Genomic DNA, 13,375 nt, shown 5'->3' on the forward strand with positions numbered 1-13,375 from the left:
TCAGAGATGAGGCGCATTTTTGGCTTAACGGGTTTGTTAATAAGCAAAATTGCCGCATATGGAGTGAGACCAATCCACAAGAGACCCTACAGACTCCATTACATCCAGAAAAATGCACCGTATGGTGCGGTTTTCACGCTGGTGGCATCATCGGACCTTATTTCTTCAAAAATGAGGCCGGAGCTCGCGTTACGGTCAATGGAGATCGTTACCGCACCATGATCAATGATTTTTTGTTTGAATATATGGATGACATTGATCCGGAGGAGATGTGGTTTCAACAGGATGGCGCTACGTGCCATACGGCGAACGCAACCATTGACTTATTGAAATCAAAATTAAGTTGATTTCGAGAAGTGGACCTGTCAATTGGCCTCCAAGGTCGTGCGATTTCACACCTCTCGATTATTTCCTGTGGGGCTACGTGAAGTCACTGGTTTATGCTGATAAACCAGCAACAATTGATGCCTTGGAGGCCAGCATTGTTCGTGTTATTCGTGACATACGGCCAGCAGTGCTCGAAAAAGTGGTCAAAAATTGGACGTCCAGAATGCACTTCGTCAAGAACAGCCGCGGTGCCCATATGCCCGAAATCATTTTCAAATGTTAATGTCACGTATTGATCTTTCGAATAAAAAAAATTTTGATTTCAATTTAATTTATTGGTCTGTTCCAGTACTGCAAGAATCTACTAATTTTTACTATTTTTTCCGATAACATAAAGGAAAAAATGTTATCGTAGTAAAAAATAGTAGCTTCTTGCAGGTTCTGGAACACAGCATATATGTAACGTATTATAAGGCCATGTTTATGCGTGGTTAACCTTCTCTATGAGGATTTATTTGAAATATAAGTCCCGGTCCACACTAGCGTGAATTTCATTAAAAAAATTCATGAAATTAGGTGTTCTTAAATCGAATTCCCCACTACAGCAATTTTGTGATTTTACTCTACCATGGAGGTCGATCTAGAGACGCATAATTTCATGCAATTTTATCAATGAAATCATTCTAGTGTGGACCGGGACTAAGCAATGGAATTGACATATGAAACCCAGTGGGTTTGTTAAATCCTTGGTCTGTTCCAGTACTGCAAGAATTTACTAATTTTTACAATTTTTTTCGATAACATAAAGGAAAAAGTGTTATCGTAGTAAAAAGTAGTAGCTTCTTGCAGGTTCTGGAACAGAGCACCTGTTATATATAAACGTACTATAATTGGTATGTTCCAGAACCTGCAAGAAGCTACTATTTTTTCCTTTATGTTATCGGAAAAAATAGTAAAAATTAGCAGATTCTTGCAGTTCTGGAACAGAACAAATAATATAAAATAGCGACCATTTTTGAATGACAGCTTTGCTCAAATAATCCGTTGCTTGCCAGTGTGACCGTTCAATTTTGTCATTCATCATGCAACCACAAAAAAATTTGTGGTTGTTGGACAGTCAGGTGTTGGTTGTATGATGGTATGATAGTTGCTCTGTTCCAGAACCTGAAAGAAGCTACTATTTTGTACTACGATATCATTTTTTCATTTATGTTATCGAAATAAACAGTAAAAATTAGTAGATTCTTGCAGTACTGGAACAGACCAATAGTGAACCAAAAATGTCATTCGAAATAAAAATGAAGAATTCGTGTGTTTTTATTAAATTTGGAGAATTACTATTGGAATTAACGATACACGTGCTCATAACAAAGGAAATTTGACGATGCAGTGAATGGAATAACAAGGAAAAAAAGCAAATGGGCAAATGGTTCTGTGGATGACGACAAAACAAAAAGGAAAAAAATAAATTTGTGCATTGTGCTGTTGGAAAAATATAAAAATCTCCCGGAGTTTGAATTGTATGTGTGCGGTACTAATAAATATGGAAAAAGCTATACATAAAACCAAATTGTGAAAGGAGTGAATACAATAAAAGGAAAAACGAGATGGTTCTGTGGATGACGCAAAAAGAAACAAACAAATTCGTGTATTGTGCCAATGGAAAAATGTGCTTAATATCTTCCAGTGTCTAAATTGAAAGTGCTATACTAATAAATGTGCTGTATTAATAAATAAATACTTGTAGTTTTCCAAATTCATTATATGTGTATTTTTCATATTAATGGGAAGTCATGGGTTGCTGAGTAGGGATTTTCATGTACAACATTCCCAAGTTATTATATTCACAGCCATATATTTATTAATATGCATCATTTAATTGTTTTTTATTTACTTGTGGTTGCCAGCACCCATATTTATTGAGCAAATTTTATAATTTGACTGACGGTTTGGCATCCAACATGAATGATAGTGTGACCGCTCCGTAAAACCTAAGTCCGTGTTTACACACACGGGAAAGTAAATTCAGTTTTTAGGCAATAGGGGGTAGGAAAGAGTATTGAGGAGCTCTTTCCTCTCCGCTCTCTCCCAAAAACTCAATTTACTTTCCCGAGAAATTTGTGTGTCTAAACACAGACTAACAAAACTGAAGCAATCGATATTTGCGAAAAATCGTCAGTCAAAACTGACAATGTCAGTCAAAACTGACAAGTCTGTACGATAACTTTCCCAGCAATAAATATGGTCTCTTCCAGTACTGCAAGAATCTACTAATTTTTACTATTTTTTCGATAACATAAAGGAAAAAATGTTATCGTAATAAAATGTAGTAGCTTCTTGCAATATGCCAAACAATTTTAAAAACAATCGAATTCAATGATTTTTAAAATTGTTTTTAGACCATTTGTATGGAAGAAATTGGTGAGATTTGCATTGAAACAATCAGTTTATCATATTCACAACTCGATTATGTGGAGAAAACTTAACTCTTCATTCATTTTTCGCGTTTTTTATAAAATTCTCAAAAAATGCATTGTGAACAAACCCACTTGTTGCTTTTATTTTAAAGTTTTAGGAATTCAAGAAAAACAAGGGTTATATAGATTTTTTTCATTTAAACCTACCTCTTTACTTATACCATGTTTAATTTAGTTTTGTCAGCTTTCGACTTTTTCTTCTGTATTTCGTCCAGTCGAAAAATCAGTTCTGCCATTTTTTACCTGCAGAAATTTTGCTGGTAGCCTGTGGTAGAAGAGAAAGCCATTTTCGTTCTCTCTCTACTCTCACTCTCTTAAAAATTGCTTCCAGTTTTGCCACTTTTCGGGGTTAATATGCTGTTTATATTAGAGCTTTTTGGGAGGTTAACCTTCATTATCAGGATTTGTTTGACGTATGTGTAATGGTAACCTCAGGTAAGTAAAGGAACACAGCTGTTTTTAACGGTTTTCAATAGAGCTGGCAAACCATCGATATTCCCAACATTAGATATTTTCGATATACTGTTTTAAAATATCGATTGCTATCGATATTATCGTTAAGTTGTCATCGCCATTAATTTGGAGATGAAAAATGGCGGAAATGTCAATGATTTTCTTGATTATGCAAAAGTAGTTCACAGAAATGTAAAGGAGAATAAACAACTGGTTTTATTTTATAAAAATGTAAAAAATACATTTTATTTTACCGAAAAATGTGTATGTGTGACTACGGACTTACTTTCTTACACACAAATAACTGAAAAGCAGCGACATTTCTATTTATTTCAATGGATTTCAGGTTAGGGGTTTTTATTCCGATAATATCGATAGGCAAAACTATCTATCGATATTGAATTTTTAAATAATAATCGATATTATCGATAGTGCCATCGATTTTTTGCCAGCTCTAGTTTTCATTACAGTCATTACAGTAATCGATATTTACTGAACAAATTCGATAAATCGATTACACCACTTATCTATCTACAGAACCCTAACACTTGTCAAAATGTTATAACGTTATCGCACTGAAGACGGATGGCAAAAAACAGCAACATAAGTGATTAGAAAAAGATTAAAGATTAAACGTACGTTCGCGTACAAAAATAAAAGTTCTTATTGCATAGAAGTGATGAAGATTATATGATTAAAAATAAAAAAAAGGTGAAAATAGATCTCACAAGTGAAGTGTGTGGAAAAAAAAAGAAAGGCCAGCACTCCCCCCACAATCAAATGTCAAAAGTGTCGTGAGAGGAGAAGCAAAAATTCAAGTGTCTTGCTTGTTGCCTCCTCCTCTTAATTGATTTCATTCTTTCGTCTGCCTTTGATTGAATTTGGGAATTGGAAATTTTGAACGGGTAAATTAAAAACGAAAAAGCGAAAAAGTAGTTAAGAAAAATAAAACGGAAAGTGCAACAACAACACCACTACTATATAAACAAAAACAACAACACAGTGCACAAAGATAATCAAAATAAAAATAATAGCGCAAATCGTCGAATTGAATTCGTTGTCGTCGCGTCGCGTACAGATCAAACCAATGAACCAAACCTCTTAACGTAATAAGGCAAAGATAAACGGGAAAAAAACACAGCAGAAGATATACATAAGTAGCTGACACAACAACAACAAGTAAAAAAACATAAATACACACAGAATTATGGCTAGCAATGCTGTTGTTGTTGCTAAACCACAGCAACAACAAATCCAACAACAACTACAACAACAGCAGCAGCAACAACAACAGCCAACACAATGGACAACCCAACAACAACAGTTGAGTGTTGTCTGTGTTATAGACACACAATTAGGGGATAGTCTCAAAGATCGAGAATGTGCCCTGGAAGAAATAAAACAAGCTGTACAATCTGTTGGTGCAAATTTTCAACGTGTCCTGGTAAATATGTTAATTTATTAATGTGTTTTAAAGATTGATTATTGCTTTTTATTCCTTATTTTGCTTATGTTGCGCAGTGGGACTGCTTTGTTTGATTTTAAAATTTTATCACAAGTAGTCTTTGTTATGCTGATCAAAACTTTAGATTTTCCGGCAGAAACTAAACTACATTCTTTTCTAAATATAGGTAGGTCTTGAAATTTTAAGAAAGGAAATGCTTTGCAACGCTATCCTGGCCAATATGGGTATTTTAAAAAGCTTATGGAGAGTATTTTCCGTATGTACCGGGGCAAAGATTAGCAAACATTTCTTTTAAATTGTAAGCTCTGTTTTTAAGCGATGAAATCAACAAGGATAATCTGTATCGATACTAGTGGTGCCTCTAAACGACATTTAAGTCTAAATTATTTTAGATTCCAAGAACATATTCTATATACAACCAGAAGCATGTGATTATTTAAAGGCACTTATTATAAAGCAAACGAAGAAAGACTTATTTACTTAGTTGACCTTCTACTACCTTCTTCTATGTATAGGCCGAACTAAGAAAAGATTATCATTTCTTCAATTTGGAATACCGCGCTTTTCGATCACGTCTTCCACTTGTTTACTCCATCGCAGCATTTGCCTTCCAGTTCTGCGTGCATCTCCCAAAGAAAGGCTATGCCTCTATGGAAGTTCAGAAGTGAACATCTTTGTTGAGTCAAGCCTTATTAAGTCTTTGGCCCAACCTCGGGACTTTGTCATCACTATTGATCCTATAGATATCTAAAACCGAATTGTCTGGTTTCAGTTATGTCGTTGTCCCCGTGGTCAAATCCCAATCCCACAACGACGGGTTCTTCGATACCAGATTGACCCGGAACCACAAAACATCAGCGTACATATGTTTGTATTTGTTTCGTTTTTGTGTGTTGGAAGTAGCATATCCCCGAGCGCCTGCTCCGGATTCTTTTGGACCGTGTCGGGACGGAGGAAAATCCGGGACCAATATATTGGTGCTCGGTTTGTCACATCCGCATCTTCACCTAAATCCTATCTTCGGTGAGATGCAATAGATGTCGTAAGTGGGTGCACTTAAGGGGTTGAAAGGAGGGACTATGTTGCTGAATTCTGCGTGAACGCAGTCCCCCAACAGCAGCCGCACACACATCAACTTAACACCAGCCATTGTTGTTCCAATCCCTGAAAATTCATCATTTTTGCAATATAATTGCATTGGACTCCGAGGTAAGATCGAGGAAATAGTGAATTTCATGAGTCGGAAGAATATCAAGATCGCTGCGGTGCAAGAAACCAAGCTCAGCAACAACTGCAGCTTACAGCGTTGTGATGGTTACAACATATTAAGGAAAGATCGCACGGGAAGTGGAGGGGGGAGGGGTTTAGTTTTCCTATTGCACCAGTCTGTTGAATACAGACTTATCTCGCTTGAGCCTGTCTCTAATGACGCATACATGGAATGTATGGGGGTAGCAGTAAGGTGTGAAACTGCCGAGATAGAGTTGCTGAACGTATACATCCGCTCCCGCTCTTAAAAGCTCATAACCGTCTGGTCTTGGGGGACTTTAATGCACATTATGAGATGCGGCATTTGGTCCTCGCAAACGACCAGAGGTGTATAGTGCTGGCTGAGCAGATTGATAGCTCTATGTTTTACACGGCCAATGAGGACGTCCCTACCAGAATTAGCGGAGAATGTCACAGTTCGCCAGACATAACCATCATGTCACCTGGTCATGATAAATGACGTCACCTGGCAAGCCGTCGTTTCCCTTGCATCAGGTCATCTCCCCGTAATTGTCTTTATCAGCAGACAGCCCGGTTTTATCACCTCTGAACACCGCACTTTCATCAATCATGGGAAAGCTAATTGGCCTAGTTTCAGGGGGTTCACTAATCACGACTTCGGAAATCTGTCCAACTCTTCTGCTATTCGGATAGCAGAAAGGACGTTTCCGTGAGTCCAAACTTCCCAGCAGAGGCTACGAGATTAGCAATTGAGCGTGATAAGTTTCGTCGCGAGTCGAGTATCTCACCAAAGTTCTTAACCTGTCGATAGTCACCCACATCTTTCCCTAAGTCTGAAATATGGGCAGGTTGGTTCCGCTTAGATCTCTTCCTACCAAGGATGAAGCACCACAACTTACATTTCATCAGGAACGCTAAATCATCCAAAACGTCGGGCCCTGCTGGACTCTCCATGGTAAAACATTGGCTAAACAGTTGGTTGGATATGTCGCGAGTCGAGTATCTCACCAAAGTTCTCAACCTGTCGATAGTCACCCACATCTTTTCCGAAGCCTGAAAATGGGCAGGCAGGTCCCGCTTCTGAAGCCAAGCAAGGATGCCATCAATCGATTTCGTTTTTGTCGCCCGTAGCAAAGACCCTTGAGGCCTTACTCTTCTTCCCAGCGTCAGAAATAGCTTTCCAGTTTCCGATTATCGGCATGGGTTCCGTAAGCAGCACATCATGACAATAGTAATCTCCACACATATTCGTCGAGGACACAACCAGAGAAAGCCGTGTGACAAAACAGTGATGGTGGCGCTTGATTTATCAATAGCCTTCGATAAAGTCAAGCAATCTATGCTGTTAGTAACGTTGGATAATCAATTATATGTGTGGACGCCAGTCGTACGTGGACTTCAGGCACAAGAAGTCCAAACCTCGTAGTGTGAAACAGGGAGTTCCTCAAGGCAGGTTTATATCTTCGGAACTATTTAAGCTCTACCTCTCCTGTATTACACCCCCTCTAAACGGCATTGAGATCTCAACGTATGCGGATGATTGTATGTTCTTGGCGTCAGGTACCATCACCTGCTGACATTTGTGAAAGGCTGAACTCCTATTTGACAGATCTTAAAAACTTTGTCTACACGAGGAATATGCAAATAACCGCCACTAAATCTACGGCCACTCTGATTACCACATGGACGACAGGGCTCAAAACAGAGTTGAATGTCATGGTCAATGGTCGCAGAATTCCGACCCCAAATTACCCCAAAAATCGTCGTCCGCGCTATCAGCGATAAGCTTAGATGTAGGAACAAGGCCCACAAGTCCCTAGTCGGCAGTACTTTGGGTGCAGATAAATAAACCTTGTTGACCACATATAACGCGATAGGTCGGTCGACACCAGTATGGTTCGCGAATATAAGTGCAACGCGATGGAAAAGTATTCAAACCTGTCAGAATGTTCTCTGAGAACTGCAACAGGGTGCCTTCTCATGTCTTCAGCGGACTATCTACATGAGGAACAAAGATTCTTCCAGTACAGCAATACAATGACATGCTTTCGTTGTAGTTGCTTGCTCGGGTGTTACCGTGAAACCATCCTAATCACCGTATGGTGGATAAGCCCCCCCTACCCAGGCATGTCAGGAGGTATCTTCATGATGCAGTCGCAAATTCCATAAAAAACTATCATGTTCTCCTCGGAGAACATCCCCCCATCTATCACAGCTGAAGAGCATCAGCAGTCACGACAAACCAGAGTAGTTTTGGCTCAACTGCTCTCGCAATGGTGCAGCCGTCTAAATTCTTATAGGTCAAGGATTGATGAGTCTTGTAAACATCTGCCCAGCATGCAGAACAGTCCAGCACGACACACTGCACCATTTCAACTGCCCTGCCAAACCTACTCAACTAACTCCAGTACATTTGTGGTTGTATCCCACCAAAGCAACCACATTCCTAGAACTGGAGATAGACCCAGAGCCACATTCTTAGAACTGGAGATAGACCCATAGCCAGACTAAGCAGGAAAACGAACTTACAAACATGTCATATGCAACAACAACAACTTCATCCTCACAGCTATTTATTGCATGGGATTTTTGGGATCCTTTGAGGCGCATAAATTGACTCTCTAACAGCCTTGGATTTGCAGTTAATATTTGCCTTCTTTTCCAAATAGCAGAACCTTTCAAATAGCAGAATTATATAACCTCGCCATCAAAGGGACATTACCAACACATTTCTGTGACTTCGCTTTGGTTGATAGGTTTGCAAACGTAGGATTGAATAGCCTCATCTTCTTGGCTGCTAAATCCTTGGACGACTGAAATAAGGTTTCCACTGAAGATATTGATCGATGGTGTCCTTTGCCAAAGTTATTTGCGATAAGATCAGAAGTAGTAACAATGACCTCAAGTCGCTGGCCGACAGCACAAAGAAACCATGTTGACCTCTTATAAAGCAATAGGCCGGTCTGAGGTAAGCTATGCGGTGCTAAAGGTACATCAAGTTCCAAGAAGTTCTATAGATCAGAACAGATCGTGAAATTTCTATCAGACTTAGATGAGGTTCCAATATAGACTCAATCGGTCCACTCCTTCGGGTACCTCCCACACAAAATTTCGGAAAAGTTCGGTTTAGGACCTGTTCACGAATCGCTTTGATTTTTGTTGTAGCAACTTGTATTCACTGCCCCTCAGATAACGGTATAAGTTTCATCAGGGGCAGGGCCAAACTTCCTGAGAAAATAGGCTGAAAGGTACAAAAAAAAACCGTATGACACCGTGTGTATTGGTTGGAGCGCAAGATAACCCTCGAACGGATATGCCGATTCGGTCCACAATTTGGTCTTCGTAATCTTTTGTGCAGACTTAGTTTAAGTTCGAAGATAAGCCATATCGGTCCACTCCTTCAGGTACCTCCCCCACAAAAGTTCCATACTTTGCACATCGTAAAATTTCTACCAGACTTAGATGAGGTTCCAATATGGCCTCTATCGATCCACATTTTCTGGTACCTCCCACACAAAATTTCGGAAAAGTTCAGTTTAGGACCTGTTCTCGAATCGCTTCGATTTTTGTTGCAACCACTTGTATTCACTGCCCTCCATACGACGGTATAAGTTTTATCAGGGGCAAGTCCATACATCCTGAGAAAATAGCCTGAAAGTTGCAAAAAGACCCTGTGACACCGTGTGTAGTGGTTTGAGCGCAAGGTGACTCTCGAACGGATCTTAAACTTAGATTAAGTTCGAAGATAAGCTATATCGGTCCACTCCTTCAAGTACCTCCCCCACGAAAGTTCAGAAATATTCGGAAAAATTGTGCGCACGATAACTATTGAAGGGAGTGACCGATTTGCTCCATACTTTACACATCCGGATGACCTGCTCTCGAATCACTTTGATTTTTGTTGAATCAATTTGCATTCGCTGCTTCAAATGCGACGGTAAAAGTTTTTTTCAGGGGCAAGTCCATACTTCTTGAGACAACAGCCCGAAAGGTGTTGAAACCCCCTATGTCACCGTATATAGTGGCTGGAGAGCACAAAAACTCTAGAACTGATCAACGGATTTGGTCCAAAATTTGACCTTCGTCATATTTGGTCCAACCATAGTTTCAGTTCAAAGATGGGCAATACCGGTTCCCAACTTCCGGTGCTTCCCCCCAATATTTAAAAATGTCACTAAAATGGTATGCACAATATCTATTGAACGGGACAACCAATTTACCTTCTGACCCATATCGATCCTCTCTTTAAGTACCTCCCCCACAAAAGTTCAACATTTGTGTCTAAGTGTTCGAAGGTCCTTTGGAAATGTATACCGATGCTGCTCGTTGTGGTCCTGTTTACAGCGATATTATGTTTTCCGTGGACAAGTCTGTGCTTCCTGGCATACTGGTCAAAACTGAAATGACTATCGAAAAGATATGACTTCCAAAATAAGATCCACTTCCATAATGGACTATGTCGGTCCATTTCTTTAAGTACCTCCTCCGCAACACTTTTGAACTATAATCCTAATTCACAAAATTTTGAAAACCCCCTAAATACATAAGTTTTTTGAGAACAAGTAAAAAAGTATAAGTCGGCTTTGCCGACAGAGATATACCCTCAGCCTGTGTATATTGAAACCAAATTTTGGGCGTTTGAACCGACAAAAATGTTGATTAGGATTAAAGATCAAAAGTTTTGCGGAGAAGATACTAAAAGGAATGGATCGACATTGACCATTATGGAAGTGGATCTTATTTTGGAAGTCATATCTTTTCGATAGATAGTTATTTCGATGAGGCACATTTTGCCCGTATGAAGGTGTATATACCCTCGTTAGCATAAATGCTGAGGGTATAAAAAGGTGTTTCAGTTTATATAGGCTGAGGGTATATCTCTACTACTTTTTACTTGATTACTTAAGGTACATATCTTTCGTATGCACATCCGCCTTGCGCACTGAAGGTAATGGATACGATTTCCCGACCAGGCAACATCAAATGTTTAACGGTGGCAAAATACCCCTCAGTAATGTTGTCGACATTTCTTGAATATTTCAGCCAAGTAAAACTTCTCAACAAGTGGTGCCTTAAGACATGCCGTTCGGACTCGGCGATAAACAGTAGGTCCCATATCATTGAGCTAATGTGAATCGGCGTGCACTCATTGATATGAGAGAAGTCTCCCTTGTCCCTTCTGGGATGTAGGTGGAACAATTATATAATTATTGTATATGTATATTGATGTTAGTGGAAGCCTCGAATCCGACTGATTCTTTTTTTACTTAATGGACTTTAAACCACAAATGCATAAATTTTACATTGAAAATCCATTTGATTTATGTAAATCAAATGTAACAATAATTTAAATTGCAAATCAACTGCATGGTCTATTTCCATTGACCGGCAGGCAGACAGGCAGATATTTACAAAACCCAACCATATTCAATTACACTGTCAATTTTAATTTACAAAAGATAAAATTGCATTGAATGCAAGCAAGCAGTGAACTAGCCTATTGATACACTGAACACAAGAACATAACAATTTATTGTATATTTTGCGGCTAGCTGCGGATCGCATCTACCTCATATTTTCAACAGAAAACATTCAGAAAAAAACAAAATTACACTTTGTAATAATGTACAGTTTAAATGTTGCTCAGGAAATGCTACATTTCAAATTCAATTTCCCGCGATTTAGATCAATTCTAAGAAATCAAGTTATTTGAGGGTGTGTTCGGTCTTATTTTCAACTTTGTTTTTTTTTTTCGCTGTAACAAACACAAGGAATTTACATTTTACTTTAGAAACGTTTTATTGGTAATAATTTTTTTGTAAATAAATTTTGAATAATTTAAGCTTAGACATGGTTGGAGGTACATATTGAAATATTTGTTTGTACTAAAAAGTAAATGTCCAGTATAACAAATTAAAAAAGTGTTCATGGTTTAATTGTTTATCGCCGCCCTTCTACCGCAAATTTTCCTATTCTGTCAATTTTAATTTATGAACAAATTTTGTATAGATTCGTTCAAGTCAGTAAATAAATTTAAAATAAATAAAAGTAAATTTTGCATCATAAAATAAATAAGTTTAGGAAACGTTAGGCAGATATTGCACTATGGACAAATAAAATTTTGTAAAACTTGGTTCTTGTGATAATCGGACATATGCCAAAGAGATTTCATATCACATAGAAACAACGAATTTTGCAGAATGGGTAAAACGATGTTAAAAAAGCAGAAAAAGTATCAGTCGGCTTTGCCGACAGAGATATGGTAATAGTCAAAAAAGTTTTACAATCGTTGAAGTTTGAAATTTATCATTTAGTAAATCGCGAACTGTAAATATATTTTATACAATATGAATATATAGCCAGGATTTCATTATATGGACCATATAAAATAATTTAGGTGGAAGCTGTGTTGTTGGTATACCTACAAAAAATGGGTAAAAATGTGTTGAAGTAATCAGGGTTTTTTGTGTTCTTTCTTGGCCCCCTTGAGCAACATGTTTCTAATGTATAATTTTTCGATATATACACTGCATCACAAAAAAATCGACGCTGACATTTTGAAGTTTTGATTTTGGCGTTCTTTGATATTTGTTTTGAAGAAGGTACCTGACGGAATGGTCCGACATGGTCATTTCTTTCCAATAGACATCGCGCGTCGTCATTTAGTCACCATATAAGCATGGACATAATACACATATAATATCACTGTATACAGGATCACAAGGAGTATCTTCGGTAAAAATTTCCAAAGGATCCTTGAACAATCCTAAAACTGCACTTAAACAAAAATTATGAACTTTTGTGAGGGACGAGACATACTAAGGAGTGGACCAATATAGACCATTTTCGAAGCTAAATTACATTGGGAAAAGATATTAGGAGATCGAAAGTTTGGATCAAATTTGTTGATCCGTTCAAGGAATATCGTGTGTACCATTTCAGCAAAAAAATTGAACTCTTGTAAGGGATGTACCGAGAGGGGTTGGCCGAAAGGCGCCATGTTCGAATTTTATCTAAGATTCCCTGAACTTTTAGGATTTGCAAAGTTTGGAACAACTTAGTATCCAGTTCGAAAGTTCACGTGCGCATCAGTCGCTACACATGGTGGCCGTAGAGGGTTCTTAAAGCCTTCGGGCCCTTAAAAGACTTGTACCGTCTTAATGGGGGTAGCGAGTGCAAAGTGTTACTAAAAGAAATCAAAGCGATTCGAAAACACGTCTTAAACTGCACGTTTCCGAAGTTCTGTTGTTGTTTTCATAGAATTTATATGTTCGTTTTTCTGCTCAATCTGGCTCCGGGAACGCAACCACACATCTACTGGGAAGTTGAAAAGGTCCAGTGTATAGTGTGGGCCTGTGCCACATGCTGGGCAGATATTTAGGACGATGTTATCCATCCTTGACCCATAGGAATCACCCATCAT

At 38.5% G+C, this 13,375-nt stretch overlaps 1 protein-coding gene across 1 annotated transcript in view; it reads left to right on the top strand.

The window, feature by feature from the left end:
• Positions 1 to 3,790: 3,790 nt before the first annotated feature.
• Positions 3,791 to 13,375, top strand: part of Ask1 (apoptotic signal-regulating kinase 1) — a 48,482-nt gene continuing 38,897 nt past the window's right edge. Inside the window, exon 1 of the mRNA XM_073980645.1 lies at positions 3,791 to 4,701. Coding sequence (XP_073836746.1) covers positions 4,465 to 4,701 — 237 coding nt within the window. The 5' untranslated portion in view covers positions 3,791 to 4,464. The remainder of the gene's footprint in view (positions 4,702 to 13,375) is intronic.

Source organism: Musca autumnalis, unplaced genomic scaffold, assembly GCF_047663935.1.
Source record: "Musca autumnalis isolate F117 unplaced genomic scaffold, ASM4766393v1 scaffold_1, whole genome shotgun sequence".
Lineage (NCBI taxonomy): Eukaryota > Metazoa > Arthropoda > Insecta > Diptera > Muscidae > Musca > Musca autumnalis.